The sequence below is a fragment of the Platalea leucorodia genome (assembly GCF_965183815.1).
Source record: "Platalea leucorodia genome assembly, chromosome: 10".
Classification (NCBI taxonomy): domain Eukaryota; kingdom Metazoa; phylum Chordata; class Aves; order Pelecaniformes; family Threskiornithidae; genus Platalea; species Platalea leucorodia.
Window position 1 is genome coordinate 632250 of NC_138832.1, and position 15694 is coordinate 647943.

Sequence of the window (15694 nt, forward strand, 5' to 3'; positions counted from 1 at the left end):
AGAAGCTGAGCTGAAATTAAAAATGAGAAAACATTTAAAAAACCACACGCTATCAATCAAACATGCCTCTCTCTGACAGGCAGAACAACGCGCCCCCGTGCAAACCCGCTGCCCCGAGCCGCGCTCGCGGCGACGCGCAGGGAGGGCTGGCGGCGTCCCCGGGTGCTGGGACGGCTCCTGCCCTGCCCGCGGGACCCCAGCACTGGGATCCCCGCAGCAGAGGATGGCTGCAGCGTCCGCAACACTGGGACATTGTTTAAAGTAGGAAAAAAGCACACTTAGACTCTTCTTTTTTTACTTCATGGAAACTTTATAAACACTGGAAGTAATCTACGCTTTTAAATGACAAAACAGCTCCGATGGCTGATGCCCAGGGGCCCTGCCACGCTGCGCTCCGTGAACCCCGCGTTCCTGACTGTTGCTGCCGGTTGCTCCTGCGGCACGGGGAGCAGGGATTGTGCCCCACAGCCCGCCACCAGCACAACCGAACACCCTACAGCCGCTCCACCGCAGGTCCCCAGCGTTCAGCTCTGCGCACGGAGGAGGAAAAACCAGCACAGACACACGTGTGACAAATGACTTTAAAAGGTCACAACGAAATACGTTTCTAATAAGCTGCTACCCTCCATTGTTCACAATGTCAGACTTAAACCCAAACTCCCTCGGCTTGCTTGCTTCCCACAGACCCCAGCTCTGTCCCGCAGGCTGACCGGGCACGAGCAGTGTGGGGGACGCAACAGCCAGCGTTTCCAACGGGACGGGTGCGGCGGGCGCCAGCGCTGCGCAGCGTCCACGTGCAGCGTTGGGGGTGCCACCGCCAGAGCCACCCGCGTCCGCGGGAGCCCAAGTGCTTCCCAAACCAACAGCCTCGAGGGGACCTCAAAGCACAGCCTCGAGAGGGGAAGGCATTTTGGGAAACATTGGCTTTCTGTGGAGGAACCATTGGCCCGACACCTCTGGGACAGCCACCCCAGGAGGTGACGAAGCCACCGAAGGGCAGCAGGAGACGGGGCTGACGGGGCACTGCCTGCAGCTGAGCTTGCGGGCTCCTGGAGAGGCTTCCCAGCAGTCACAGCCCTTCTGGCTCGTCAGGGCACCTCTCCCCTCCTTCGGACTCGCTGCCTCGCAGCTGCGCCTTACCTGCTCTCTTAGGTACCTGATCACAAAACCACGCTGCGCTCTGCTCTGGTGCTGCTCACACCTCCCGGCTGCTTGCGAGAGGGTGCAGCAGAAAGGGCTCACTGTAGCTTCGAAAAGCCCTGAGATGCCGATGTGCGTAATACAGTCTAGGCATTGAGAGCACTGGGGTTTTTTAAAGCCACTTTTATGCGCCACTGTTGAAAGCAGGAGTACAGGAGCGAGCAGCTGGGGCACCACCAAAGCCCGAGGGAGCAGAAGCACCATTGACACGACACGCGTGTGTCCAGCGAGCGCCAGGGCTACATTCAGCAATAAAGCAGACAGGCGCTGGATGCGCGCACAAGGCAAGCGTCAGGAGACAGCACGGGAAGGACCACGGCAGCATCCCGCCGGCAACCCTGCGCCAAGCAGGACACAAAGCGCGCTCGAGGGGACGGAGCAGCCGGGAAGCAGCTCATGGGGATGTTTGGTCACTGGTTTGGGAACGCTCCCAGCACCCAAGGAAAATCATGCAAAACAGGGAAGCTGCCTTTGGGCTGGTGAGAGGAAGCAGGGAAGCCGCTCATTGCCTATTTACAGGTAAATGCTCAGGAACTGAACCCTGGTGTCAGCTGGAACCACAAATAAGCCTCTACTCCTAACAGGGGTACTAGGGGTGGTCCTGGCCAGGAGAAACCCTTCCAGACCAAAGGGCATCCTCTACACAGCCACTGCTGAGGAAAAGAGACTGGACATCTCTTGGATTGGAAATTAATGTAACAAGCCACCAAGAAACTGGGTGCACCTTAGGAAAAAGGTGGGCTTTGACCCATATGCAGCGAGTTTCAGTTCCTCGCCACCTCTGTGCTGGCCCACCAGAATGACCCCAGGACAGAGACTTCTTGGTGGGCCTGTGGGAAGTGGGTCTGGCGGGAGAGTGCCTGGAGGAGGAGGAGGAGGAGGAGGAGCACCTGCCGCCTCCTTCTTCCAGCCACGCTCTCGGAGGCTGCTGACCTGACCGGCGCTGCCCAGAAAGCCGATCTGCAGGCAGGGGATGTGCTCAGGCAAAGCGCCTTGGCACAGCCGTGTCTGCCGGCGCGGTTTCCCAGGAGGGGGGCATGCTGACGCCAGGGAGGAGATGCGGAGATGTCCTGCAGAGCTAAGTGCAATGGTCCCCAATTCCTGTCCTGCCTGCCTTAGCACAAGCAGCGTTTCCAGTAACATACACTGCTCTCCTACACAGTGAAAAACACAGTATAGCTTACTGAGCAAGGAAAACATAACAGAAAGGAAGGAGCTTCTCATGGCAAGGGGGGCCAACCCAAACTCCAGTCATTCTACCCTTGCGTCCAAGCATGGGGAGTCAGCCCCTCGCATTTCGACTCCAATGTCTGCCCAAGGTCACCCTTGCCAAGGTGCATTTCCCAAAAAGTGAGCAGGTAAACGGCCACTCCCGTCCTCCGCTGTCCCTTCCACAGCCCGTCGGCTGGATGGCTCTGCCCAGCGCTGCCGGCGCTCACCCAGCCCTGCAAACGCTGCCGGTCACCTGCAAAGCCACACGCGGGCATCCCTCACAGCCCGCGCAGAGAGGAGTGGCAGAAGGACTGGGAACAGTTCAACACAAACGTCTGGGTAGGGTCGTCTCTCCATCGTTATCTCCCTTTCTTCTAATTTCTTGAGCCACTTATGACAGCATGCTCTGAAATTATCGTCCGGTAAGATAGCTGCTCTCCAGGGGCACTGGAACTGGAAAAGTCTTAGCTGTGACACGTCCGTTTCACAAGCACAGAAAATCTCCTGGGTCTGTCTGGGCTGAGGTGGTTACAAAGTCTGGAAGAAGAAAACAAGCATGGTCTATGCAGCAGTGTCAATTCATTAGCGATGGCAAAACCGCAACCAGAGCAAGCCCGGATCTCGGCACCGCCGTTCGCATAGCGCTCACGTTTCCCTGAGCGCTGCAGCGAGGAGGCCCAGGAAGGGCAGAGCAGGCTGAGGTACCCCACCCCGCCACTCCACCCCCCCGCGAAGAGCAGGCACCACCTCCAGTCATTATCTTCCCTCCTGCGAGGGTCTCCTACAGGAAGGACATTTCTCCTGATCTTTCTTTTGAGATCCCCATTGCCTCCACTGGATTCCCACCACCCCATAAATGCTGAATTTGTGTTACATGCGTGCTTTTGGTTTATTATTTGATTTACTGTCATAAACACGTACCTTTAGCCTCAGCTCTCATCACCTGGGATCCTGCCTTGTGGTGATGAAGAACTGTAGATAAGAAAGTAGAAGAATACAGAAAAAAATTAATGCAGTAAGAAGCTCAAACGCAGATCCACAAACCTAAATAGAGGGTTGGGTAACAGTCAGGTCAGGGATATGTTTTTCAATATTAACAAGTGAACTCACTGTCAACACTGACAGACAACGTTTACCACTTACATGCAAACCTGCTCACACTTTTGGCAGAGGTTGGTGATCTTTAAAAGCAGGAAGCTGAAGCTTATTTGAGCCATGTTATTACAAATGAAATCGGCTGCCGCAAACCACAGTGCTGGCAATTCAAAGCCCTGCCATCCCAGCCTAGCCCGAAGGCTTCGGTGCCCAAGCGATCACTCCATCACGCCGTACCTCTGCGGTGGAGCTACACCTGCACATACAGCGTGTGTAGGACCTTCCGCTCTCTGGTCTCGCACCTCTGATCAGCTGCTGCGATCTAACCAGCCCTCCTCATCTCTCCCACGATCTTATCTCTGCTCTTCACAAAGGCCGAGAAGTGAGTACAACGTGCACTACGCTGACTTAGATCCACACACGTGATAAAAGGAATCCATAGATACGTTTATTACTTAGCAGATTTATATTTAACTTATCAAGCCTGTATCTGGCTTCACGTTTTACACTTTGTGCTCTTTGTTTAGGTCCAGCACTTTAGCTGAGACCCATCTTCTGCCCACCAGTAGGAGGCAAGAAAGGTCGGGGCTGGGGCTTGCCGAGCTGACTCACTCTGCCTCAGCGGGAGCACCCCAGGCAGCAGGGCTGCTTTTATTTACATGCCAGCTTTTCAGTGCCAGGCTTACTTGCTTGTTCTTCGGGAAGCTGTCTCAAAGAACTTTGTCCTAGAGGCCACCCTGCAAAGAGAACAAGAGAGGTCACTCCAGTTATCCAAAAAGGCAATTTGCCAATTAGATCTCGTCTGTGCCAGGGAAAAGAGCAGTAGCATTAGCAGACATCGAAGACGATCACCTTTGAACGATGTCTTTTCTGCTGAGGCAGCAGCCGTGCTCCTCATGCTGCCAGCTCCGTTCCCCTCCGCCCTCACACTGCCCTGGCCAGGCAGCCCTTGATCGCTTTTGGCTAGACTGCTTACTTCCATGCTCTTGCTTATAATCTGGTTTGTACCTACAAACCTACCTGCTGGTTTATAAACCCGCATCCATCACTTTTTATGGCCTCTCCTTCAGTTTTTATGTGCTTCATATTTAGTTTCCAAACGTCCTCACAAGAAGACAAGTTCTAACAAGTGACTCAGGAGAGCAAAGGCAAGGCCTGTTCCTGCCCTGCAGGTGCGGAGCTGAACCTCACGGCACCTTCGCTGGATGCCGGAGCGAACGCGCAGGACGTGGATCGCTGCACAGCGCGGCTTTGCCGGGGGCTCTCCGCAGCGCGCGGGGGCCAGCGCAGAGCGAGCTCGGGAGCTCTCCCACGGCAGGCGCTTCCCCCAGGACCGCTGCGGGAGATCGTCACTCGCGGGCTGCGTGGCTTCCACGGTACAGAGGCATGTCGGTTCATGACAAATGTTTTTGCACCTTGTGTGACTAGGGGCAGGGTGAGGCCCCGGGGGGCGGCCCCCGCACACCCCAGGGCTGCGGCGCGGTGGCAGAGCGCTGGGTGAGGGCGTTAGCACAGACCTGGGGTGCTGCTCTGCGAGGATGGCAAGGGAACAAAACGCACGTCTTTGCTGGACGTGCAGCAGCAGCGAGCTCTGTGGCAGCACCCAGGTTACAGCCTCTGCACCAAACCAGCCCTGGCTGCTGGGCTGAGATCCCCGTGTATCTAGTCACCCTTTTTTCTTTTCCTCATTCCCATTGAAGCCAGCAGGGTTTCTGTCTCTTTAAAATCTGAAAGAAATCTGATGATGGAGCTGAACTCCATCCAGTGTCCTTAAGAGAGATCCAAGCTGGATCTTATCCTTCCCTGGAAAGTGCCTCACTCGAGAGGCTTGCTCACAGCCAGGCAGGGAGGGGCTCTCCAGCCTCACTGGCACGAGAAATAGCAGAGAAGGTGATGGGACAAAGCTCAGCCCCAGAGCTGGACTTGAGAAGGTTCAGAGCTTTGTTTTCCCTGCGTGCGTTTGCCTTTGCTATGGCCACGCTCCCCTCCGAGGCCGTGCCCCCTGCACAGCTTTCCAACGGGATGTTCAAACCCACGCCTGTACCGGTGTCGAAGGGGACGTCCACGGGCTCCAGCCATTGTACACCACCAGTGCTGGAAACCAACGTGGTATTTCTCCTCCTCCTCTTCCAAAACCCCTGGTAGGTGACACCAGCTCCTGCTCCCGCCGCCCGGGCTGACCTCGTCCCCCACGCGCTCCCCAAGCCCCCGGGTGCTGGCAGCTCCCTCAGGCCGAGCTGCCCGCCCCGGGTACCGCGTGCCCACCGAGGGCTGCTGACTTACACGGATGAAGGCATCTCTTCTGCCGTTCCTGCTATCAGATCCGGCCTCTGCTCCAGCCTCGGAGGGACAGGAGTCCTGCATGGTGGGTCCGGAGGTCTCACGGGGGGACGCGTTATCACAGGCTTATCGCCATGGGACCGTGGCTTAGGGACACCGTCGTACTCGCCTGCAAGGTTGAGGATTACAAACACTGATTACAAAGCTTTGGTGGAGGGCTAGATGTTTATGAAGAGGCATTAAACAAGTTAGTGGGCTTAGTTCTTTCTGTCTGTCTGCCCCAACATCCTCTCTTTGACAGCAGCCAATAGCCAGAATTTAGGGAAAGAGTCCCAAGAAAAGGCAGTTTCCCATGCTGCCTGCCCCAGCACAGCCTTCCTGGCACTAGAAAGAGGGCCTGATGCTGGACCCAGTGATGACAAACCTGATATAGTTGCTGATTGCAAAGACGATACTGCCTGGGAACAACACGTCTTCCTAAACAAAACCTGTGCAGTGCTGCTCTTCAAAAGCGGGAGGACTAGCACAAACTGGCGATCCCTGCAGTCCAGGGCTGCTGCTTCTCCAAGCTTTTATCTTGGACAACGGCACTACCTGTCCTCTCCCCCGGCTTTCTGCTCTGCAGGAGTTCCTGCCTCGGCTGCTTTTCTTCCCCAGGATCCAGCCAACCTTGTTATTCACTTCACCCTTGAAAGTCTTCAAGGGTGAAGTGAATACGGAATAAGTGTCAGACTTTACCTGACACCCCTGGTGACCCCACAGCTTCCCTCCAGCGCCCAGACCTCCGGGGCGCATCTCTGCAGGACAGCGATCCTTGCGATCTTCTCATCTGGACATTTATATGGGTCAAAACCATCTTAAGGGCTGGATTCCCACCCTTGCGATTTAGACATTTCCGCTGCTAGGGAGTCCTGTTTCTGATTAGAAATAAGTCAAAGATGTTTTTCTATTTGGAAAGATAATTAATTGCTGCAACTACTTAACCAAGGCTTTGTCAACCCCTTGGTTACTGAACATTATTATATACTGGTGTGCTAGCTCACACACCAGTCCTTAACCAACTTTCTTCCATACTTGGATTTGTAAATTCTGATCCTAAATTTTCTCCCTGGTAAGCTGTATAACTTGAATTTCTCCGTAAAAGGCCTGTTTTCTAATCCTTCAGCCTATACTTCTTCTTGGTTTCTCCAGTTTTCAAAATTACCCCCAAACTGTGCACATTAACAGCTCGATACAGCGCTCTAGCACTGACTGGCAAGTATCAACACAGATGTAATATAACTTTATTACTACTTCAGCGTTCTTCTAGATATATGTTCAAGGATCAACACAGCCAGTTCTGTTACGCTGTGGCTCCAGGACATGCTGTCAGCACGCTACGTGCGATAACGCAAACCCATAAAACTTGGAAGACTAGGTGCAGTTGATGTATAAGCCAACTTTAAAAGCTATCTCAATCTTCCAAAAGCAGATTTCCACCTACCATTTATGCAACAAATTTAAATAAAGCCAGTAGTGTCAGTCAGATGAATTTGATGTTTGTCCTACCCAGCCGGGCCTTCTTTCTCTCCACTGCACGCGGGAGTCATTTGTCAAGAATGCAGCCTGGTTTTTATTTTCTAAATAGAGGACTGTGAAGCTGTCAGGGTACGACAGCATCTGAAAAGCACTGGCAAGTGCACAGGAAAAGCTGGCAAATTGCAATACATTTTTTATTAATTATGACCATCATCCTGCGTATTTTATAAAACTCAGCACCAAATACCTGCGGTTACGGCAATGCGTCCTGTCCTGCAAACGGCTCCCTGGCGTTGCCGGGGAGAACGCCTACAGACAGGCAGACACACAAACACCCACCCTGCCTTCCTCCACTGAAGCGGACAACGCCAGCTCAGATCTGGCCCCAGACTAATTATTTCTACCTGTAATAAATTTCTGTATAAAGCTTCTTAGAATACAAATAATAATCATTATTTATATTTAACACCAACGGATGAACCATTGAAGTAAACGTTCCCAGTAAAGCCTGGGTAAGCCAGGAGCTGCATCACGGCGGGCCCGACAGATAAAACCATCAGAAATTAAAATGCGAAAGTGACTTTTGCCATTTTCCTTGTCTCTGCTGAGGAGAGCGCTGACAATCCAGAGTGCTTACGGCTGGTTTATAAACCTGCATCCGTCATGTTTTAAAGCTGGTTAGACCGGGTACAATTCGCTTCGAGTTTAACGGTCCGGCAGCACCAGCACCAGCACTGCTACCAGCACCGGGCTCCGCAGGCTGCTCCGAAACCCCACGGCAGCCGCACCCCCAGTAAGCAGCAGACCAAAAGTACCCACTGTCTGAAATAAAACCGGACAACTCGGGAGGCCAAGGCCTGATCAAACCCTCAGGCTGTGGGCCCGTGCCCACATCTCAAGCTGTTCTGCTCTCCCAACCCCTCTTGCTGAGCTACATCAACAGGACTCAAGGCGAGAAGCCCACCACCCGCTCCGGCCATCCCAAGCTTTCCTGGAGGATGGCACTCCTTCTGCCTCGCTTCGCCTGGGATGCTGGCGTGAGCCACGGCCCCGGGCGCATGCTCACCCTCTCTGCCGTAGATCCCTGGCCGGGGAGCCGGTCTCTTGGCCTGGAGCGTGGAGGTCCTCAGGGCAGGGCTGGCCACCACCCCGTTGGCAGCCTTGCTGGCCAGCTTCGCTCCTCCATCCTGCAGCTTGGCCACCAGCTTCCCCACCTCCGCCTCAGCACGTGGGTCGGGCCGGCCCTCGGCCGGGGGACGCCCCGGCTCGTCCCCCCCTGGCCGGGGCGCGGGCAGGCGGCTGCGGTGCAGCGGCTTGGGGGCCTCCATGCCGATGCTGCTGCTGCCGTTGGGGGTCTGGCCATGCCGGTCTGCTGCGGAGCCAAGGGGACAGACAGCCATCGGGTTAGGACGCAGCGCAGAGGCGTTGCGGTCTCTGCTCTGCAGGAGGGCAGAGCTCTCCCGCAGAGCGGCACAGATCCGGCAGCACCATGGGACACACATGCTCGCAGCGGGGAGCCTGGAGGAGACGGCTGCTTTGGCAGCGATGATTCCTCACTCTGAGCAAAATGCAAATAGCAAGTGGCTCATGCCAATGCTGAGGAATAAAGAAAACTGGAACAACGCTGAATATAACATAACATACTTATGGGTTTCTTTTAAATTTCCAGTACCCTTGCTCATGAGAAGCTGTACTGTGCTTTTATGTCCCTCCAAAATTCCTTCATCCCATCGCTCTTGCTGTGCTAGAGCCCCACGTGCAGGGTGCAGAAGTGCTGCAACGAAACTGACTGCACCCCACAGCCTTGGTGCAGTCAAACGCTAATGCTTCTGCTCCCGGTTTGGAGAAACATTTAAATGCAAGGCCATCTCTAACTGCATGATCAGTCTTGTGATCTTACAGAGCAATTTGAATCAGTCACGTTTTGCCAGTGCCAAAAACTACACTTGTAGTATTAAGCCTAAAACACCATCAAAGCTCTGAAAACTGTAACAGAGAAAAAAGACTTTTCATCTCTTTGGTGATGATGTGATCAAAGGCACAGCTTGCAGTGACAATTAGAGCAAATCAGGCGCAGAGAGAAACATGATTTTAAATTGATGTGCCCTTCAACATGATAATAAGGGCCTTACCATTTCCTTATAATCAAATGAATTTAACAGCAGAGTTGTACTTGGTCTAGAAAATACTATCACTGGGTCCTGAAAAAGCGCTCCAGTGTTCTGGCTCTGGACGTGAAGTGGCCAGCGGCTGAGCCAGCCCTGCGGACCCTCTCGGGACCGGTGGGCTCTGGCAGGACAAGCTCCAGCAGCACAGAGCCCAGCCCCAGCCCAGCCCCAGCACGCTCGCTCCCGTCCCACCAGCTCTGCTCCTCAGCTGCATTTGCATCACTTTGCGTTTTTGCCTCTGAAGCTACAAAACCTCTCCAATGGGTTTCTCATATGCAAGAAGCAGTCTTAGTTTAGCTAACAGAGAATGCGGCAAGTAACAGGGCAAAAAAAAATCCCCATGGAGTTTGAGTTGCGAGATGATGCAACCTGTGTGCGAGTATTTTTTTGCTTTCCTTTCTCACTGAACAACAGACCTCGCTGCCTGCCGTGTTCACAGCCTGGGCAGCGCAGCCCCGCTACTGTTATCTCCACTGCTCCTGGAAAGGGGTTAAAAGGAACAGGATGGGTGAGAGGCAGGCAAGGCATCTTGGACTGACCTCCGCTTTCTTCCACAGAAGCACCGAAGAAGACGGGTCTTTCCCTCAGAGGACGTTTGGAAATGGTGATGGGCTTATGCCGCCGGGCAGCCACCCTGGGAGGAGGCACTGGGGGTGCGGTGGTGTCTTCTGGGGGGCCGGAGTAGATCTGTAAGGGCAGACACATTTAGATGACCCAGCCCGACATGAAGGGACCTCCAGCCGCAGGCGCGCCCGCCCAGCACAGAGGTGGATGACGGCCACCGCCGACGCCTCCCCCGCGGCGCTGCCCGGCCTCCAGCAGCGCGCGGCTCAGAACCCCCCGGCCGGCGCCGCGCCGGCGCGTTGGGCAGCCCTGCGAGCACGGCACGCCACAGCCGCGCTCGAAGCCCTCGGGTCCCTCGGCTCTGGGAAGGGGTTTGGCGGTTGAGCCACGCCAGGAGCAGAGACCCAGCTCCTGCGCGGCAAGTGGCCACCCGCTGCCTTTGCCAAGGGCTTCCCTGCTCCCCTCTGCTCTCCAGCCCGCACAGACACGGTCTGTGGCCCGAGTCACCTCGGACTGACCCAGCAGGGCTGGAAAAGCCAGGGCTGCTCCAAACCACCCCGGCCAGCCGCGGCCCAGGAGAGCCCGGCAGGGCCCTGGCAGCCCTTTGCTCCAGCCTGCGACCCCAGCTCCTCCAGCCTCTGCAGAGGGACAGACGGCACGCACCGGCCGCTCTCAAGACTCGGCAGCCCCCGGGGCTAGCGAGGGGCTGGAGCAGGGCTGGTGCTTTAGTTATGGCTCTACAGACGTGTCCTGCCGTGGGCTTTCCAAGGGACAGGCTGCCTGCTCTGCACCTTGTACACCCCAGCAGCGCTGAACTAATTAATGCAGCAAAATCACAGATACAGACAAAATGTGTAGAAGCAAATCATCCTGGAGCAGATGAAGGAAGCTTTGAAGCTGACAGTTTCTGAGAAACATCAAGATTTCCACACCAGTGAGGCGATACAATCTACAGAAAGCACCCAACAAACCATTGCATTGTTTTAGATTTAACGCTAAAAAACCCTTCAGCTCTCGGCTTGCAATGAAGTGTGTAGCACTATGAAATTATCTTGGATGAAATACTGGCATAAAAACAATGCTGCTTAGGAGTTTTATCTCCTTTTCTCACTGGTCATATGGCACCTATTTGGTTGGGTTTAATTTAGAGGTTCTTATTTATGTCAGTGCTTTTTTTAAGAGCTGAAAAAGAATTAAGCCTCTGGGCGGTCTCTTGAAGATCTGAAACACCACATTAAGGACCCAAACCAACTGCTCTTGTGTTTTTCCCACGGATATTAATTTGATTTATATCCAGCTTTAAAGAGTGAGTTACTACGAACGGGGTGGCACGGGCTGCCGAGACCCGAGGCTGCGCTGCCTGCCCTGGGAGAACGCGGAGCCGGTCCCTCCCCGGCTGCCGGCAGGAGATGGCTCAAGCCCAGAGGATGAGAGCTCGCACCAGACCCAACCGACGAGCAGGGTCACCGCTCCCTCAGTGCACGCTTTGTTATGGAAGAACAATTTTATTGTGTCACCCAGAAAAATTTTTAAATGAAGACATTATCATTCTGATTTGATTACGTACACCATTTTTGTAATTTAAACCAAAAGCATGTTTTTTCTTCTCCCAGCCAAAGAGCAGTTATGGCAAATCAAGATGGGGGATGAGAGAGAAAAACATGGCCCCACTTTAGCCTTCTTGATCCCAGAGACCAGGCCGGGTGTGGTACGGTGAGGGCGGGCACCGGCCAGCGCTGCGGCCGGGCTCCCCACACCCCTCCTGCCTGGCCAGTGCGGGGGCAAGGCTGGACCCGAGCTGCGCCTAAGCCTGGCCTGCCCGGGCCTTCGCTCGGCAGGCTCGGTACAAATACAGCGCTCTGGGACTCCCGCTCTGCTCCCGACTTAGTCTGCCCTACTCCGCACGAAGGGAGGAGGAACGGCACGCGCTGCGGCTGCCCGTGCGGCTCCTCTTCGGCACTTAGGGCAAAGACCCAGGCGAGCTCCAAACCCCAATCTCGTCATTTCAGCTGCTTGTCCCTCCCGCTTCGGTGACACGGCGCGGCTGCTGACGCTTAATGCCAACAGGGGCCCTGCCCTTTGCAGGGGCAGTGCATTTTCTCCACTCCAGAGCACAGGTCCAGCGCGTTCCCCCTGCCTGGATTCAGAGGAATTTGCTGTGACATTAACAGCCCGTGATTTAAAAGCAGCAGCTCATCTATTATTAAAATAGCAAAGATTGACCTGCAGCAGGACAATTTTTTGGAAGCATCAATCTCATTCCTGTATGTTGACAAGTGTCCCATATTGTTTTTTAAAGAAAAAAAAGTGTTAAGTTCCCCATGGATGCTTATACAGGTACCACCGAATGCTGTTTTCACGAGATGCTTTTCAACACCTGAAAACCCTGCTCAAACCTATCTCAAACTACTTTTTTAAAGATGTGGGTGCAGCCTCTGCTTTGTTTCTGCCTTCTGAATGAAAATCCAAGTTAAACAACTTGAAGGTACAAAGATATTGACAGAGCCTCATATTTAGAAGGTTTGTACAGTGAAGAAGGTGTTTCCAGAGCAATCAACTTATTTAATTTAATCATGGCACTGAAATATAAGCTGTGGAAACAGTAAGTATCCACAAAGACTTAATGCATAGTTACTTTGTCCTTAGAGCCTTCATATTGCGCTACATAAACCACATCCCTCTTCCTCCAGACTCATTTAGAGTGTTAGCTCATGCGTGAGCTGAAGACACTTTCAGCACTGACGCTGAACTTACAAGCTCAATCTAATAAATGTTACTAACTTCACCTTATTGCTGAAGAAATTAAAAGCAAGCAAGGAGATGTCTGGCTTAATTAAAGATTTAATTCCAGCTCTTAGATGTGGCAGTGCAAATCATGTGTTGACTCAGCCTGCACTGCAGGCTGTACGAGAGGGGAGGACAGAGGCTCAGTTCTGGAGCAAGTTGTGCAAGGACCCCAGCACACAAATGACTCCCTTGTTTTGCTGTGGGAACTTATTTAAAGCATTTGCAGAGACCTACAAAGAAACTGGCTTGTGATATTCATGAGCTTCTTGTCTGGATAATCAAAAGTCTCTCTGAGCTCTTTCATCCCATTTCTCTGGTTTCAACCCTCAGCACCACAACCGACTCCCACTCCCATCTGCTCCCCATTTGGTTGCTCCAACTCCACATGCACTTTTGCAAGAACCCTGCTCTTTCGGCTTCGGCCTCCTCTTCCTTTCCTGAAAAGGGAGCTTCACTTCTTCATGCGTGCTGTCCTGTCTGCTGGGAGCACTACTCCGTCCTCCTCGCAGCAAACACCACCCTTTACAGGATGGCTTCAACCCTTCCCTAGCTCTAAGACATAAGAGATTGTTTGGACGCTCTGTAATGCAAAGCATTATGAAAAGCTGAAGGACCAAACTCACTCCTTCGAACCTGGTGCTGTTATCAGGAAAGCAATCTGGTCCCTGGTATGTTGATCTGAATGCAAATGCTCCTCAAGTTTTTAAAATACTAACATACAACTCTATCACCCTCCAGCCACCCTGAAAACCCTAAGCCATTGTATCAGCTATCACGAGGAGAACACGCTAATACAGAAGGCAGTGGAATATTCCGCTTTCCATCAGGAGACAAAATGCCACATGACAAAAAGCTGTTGTCTACACGTGAATCTTCAGCACCCACCACGGCAGAGTGATCCAGACTGCGCGTTTAGGCAATGCTCTCAGACAAAAATATTCAGCAAAGATCCCATGAAAGGCAAATGCTGCTGGAGCCCTGGGCAGGGTGCACTGCCCGTGCAGGGCACTGCCCCAGCACAACAGGCACCGGCCGCGGGCTGAACTCTTCTGCTCGGCCCCCGGCAGCAGCTCCCCTCCCCAGCCTTGCCCACGCCATCCCTACAGCTGCATCTGAACAGATCGTATGCGCAGCTGCATTATTTTCATTGGCCTTTCGATACTTGTCTGCTTTGGATTTTCTCCCCCGTATTAATAGTTGTATAGTCTCTCATCTTGGACTGTGCTCATTGAAACCAGTTATGCTCTGGTCTAGCTCCTGTCTTCAGCAAAAGAAAGTGTAATGTGTGAAGTGTAAAGAAGAGTGGCTGGAGAGCTGCCTGGTGGAAAAGGACCTGGGGGTGCTGGTCGACAGCTGGCCGAATATGAGCCAGCAGCATGCCCAGGTGGCCAAGAGGGCCAACAGCACCCTGGCTTGTATCAGGAATAGTGTGGCCAGCAGGAGCAGGGCAGGGATGGTCCCCCTGCGCTGGGCACTGGTGAGGCCGCCCCTCGAATGCTGTGCTCAGCGCTGGGCCCCGCACCCCAAGGCGGCCATGGAGGGGCTGGAGCGTGGCCAGAGCAGGGCAGCGAGGCTGGGGCAGGGGCTGGAGCACAAGGCTGGGGAGGAGCGGCTGGGGGAGCTGGGGGGGCTCAGCCTGGAGAAGAGGAGGCTGAGGGGAGCCCTCATCGCTCTCTGCAACGGCCTGAAAGGAGGCTGGAGCCGGGGGGGTCGGTCTCTGCTCCCCAGGAACAAGCGATGGGACGAGAGGGAACGGCCTCAAGCTGCGCCAGGGCAGGTTTGGGTTGGGTATTAGGAAAAACTCCTTCCCCCAAAGGGCTGTCAGGCCCTGGCCCAGGCTGCCCAGGGCAGGGGCTGAGTCCCCATCCCTGGGGGGATTTAAAAGCCGGGTAGACATGGTGCTTAGAGCCATGGGTTAGTGGGGGGCTTGGCAGTGCTGGGTTAACGGTTGGACTTGATGATCTTAAGGGTCTTTTCCAACCTAAATGATCCTATGACTCTATGATAAAGTCCTGTAATGTCCAGGCATAGAATAGGGTTTTTTTTCAATAAAGATTCCTCTTACTTAAAAAGAAAAGCAAAAAACCCTAGACTCGGGGTTTCCTTCAGAACTAGCTAAAGGCAACAGCAAGGAACATATCTGCTACACTTTGTTTCTTCTGAAGCATTTCAGAATAGAATATTACATAAAAAAATCCCAGCCCCTAAGGAGACTCCAGAAAAAGGACCCAGAGCTCCACATAGTTGCCACAGCAACAGTTTGCACGAACGTGACGGAGCAGCCCGGAGCTGCGCGGAGGTGCTCCCGGGGCTGCCACCCCTACCTTCCCAAAGTGCTCGATGAGAATCTCGACCACTATGTTTTGGAACTTGATGTTCATCATCGCTGCCACGGTGTCCTCTTGTGCTCGCATGAGCGTAGGTCCAAATATTACCCCCATGTTCGACGGTGACATCAGATTCTCTCGGCTGTGCTCACATATGCTGTGGAGCGGAGGGAAAGAAGGAATCGGTTTTAGTTTGGTTTGTTTTTTTCCAAACAGATCTTATTCCAAGCAATAAAAAAAGGACACAGTAAGAACCGGTCAGTCAATTTTCTTCGTTTTGTTTCAGCAGAATTTGTTTCCCAACCCTACCAGAGATATAACATGTCTCTAGCTATGCCATGCGTGTTTGGCTAGGACAACTGTTTGGGAGAGCATCAGGCTGACAGCATTTTTATTTGATCCCTTCCCACTCCTAGCGCATCTTTTAACTCTGCAATCAAGTGATCTGCGCAACATATACACAAAAGGAATCATTTAAATCGGAATATACTGTCTTCCCAGAAGGGACTTTTGGCTTTAATTTTTCCTCTCTCTGAAGGAGGA

At 53.4% G+C, this 15694-nt stretch overlaps 1 protein-coding gene across 5 annotated transcripts in view; it reads right to left on the reverse strand.

The window, feature by feature from the left end:
• Positions 1-308: 308 nt before the first annotated feature.
• The window catches only part of OPHN1 (oligophrenin 1), a 68445-nt gene continuing 53059 nt past the window's right edge, over positions 309-15694 (reverse strand). For 4 of the 5 annotated variants that reach the window (XM_082323652.1, XM_082323653.1, XM_082323650.1 and 1 more), the window contains 7 exons: positions 15149-15308; positions 10013-10160; positions 8372-8677; positions 5791-5956; positions 4194-4244; positions 3334-3384; positions 309-2949 (listed from right to left, as the gene is read on the reverse strand). In XM_082323652.1, coding sequence (XP_082179778.1) covers positions 3342-3384; positions 4194-4244; positions 5791-5956; positions 8372-8677; positions 10013-10160; positions 15149-15308 — 874 coding nt within the window. In that variant the 3' untranslated portion in view covers positions 309-2949; positions 3334-3341. The remainder of the gene's footprint in view (positions 2950-3333; positions 3385-4193; positions 4245-5790; positions 5957-8371; positions 8678-10012; positions 10161-15148; positions 15309-15694) is intronic. The other variant, XM_082323651.1, reaches the window with a different exon arrangement.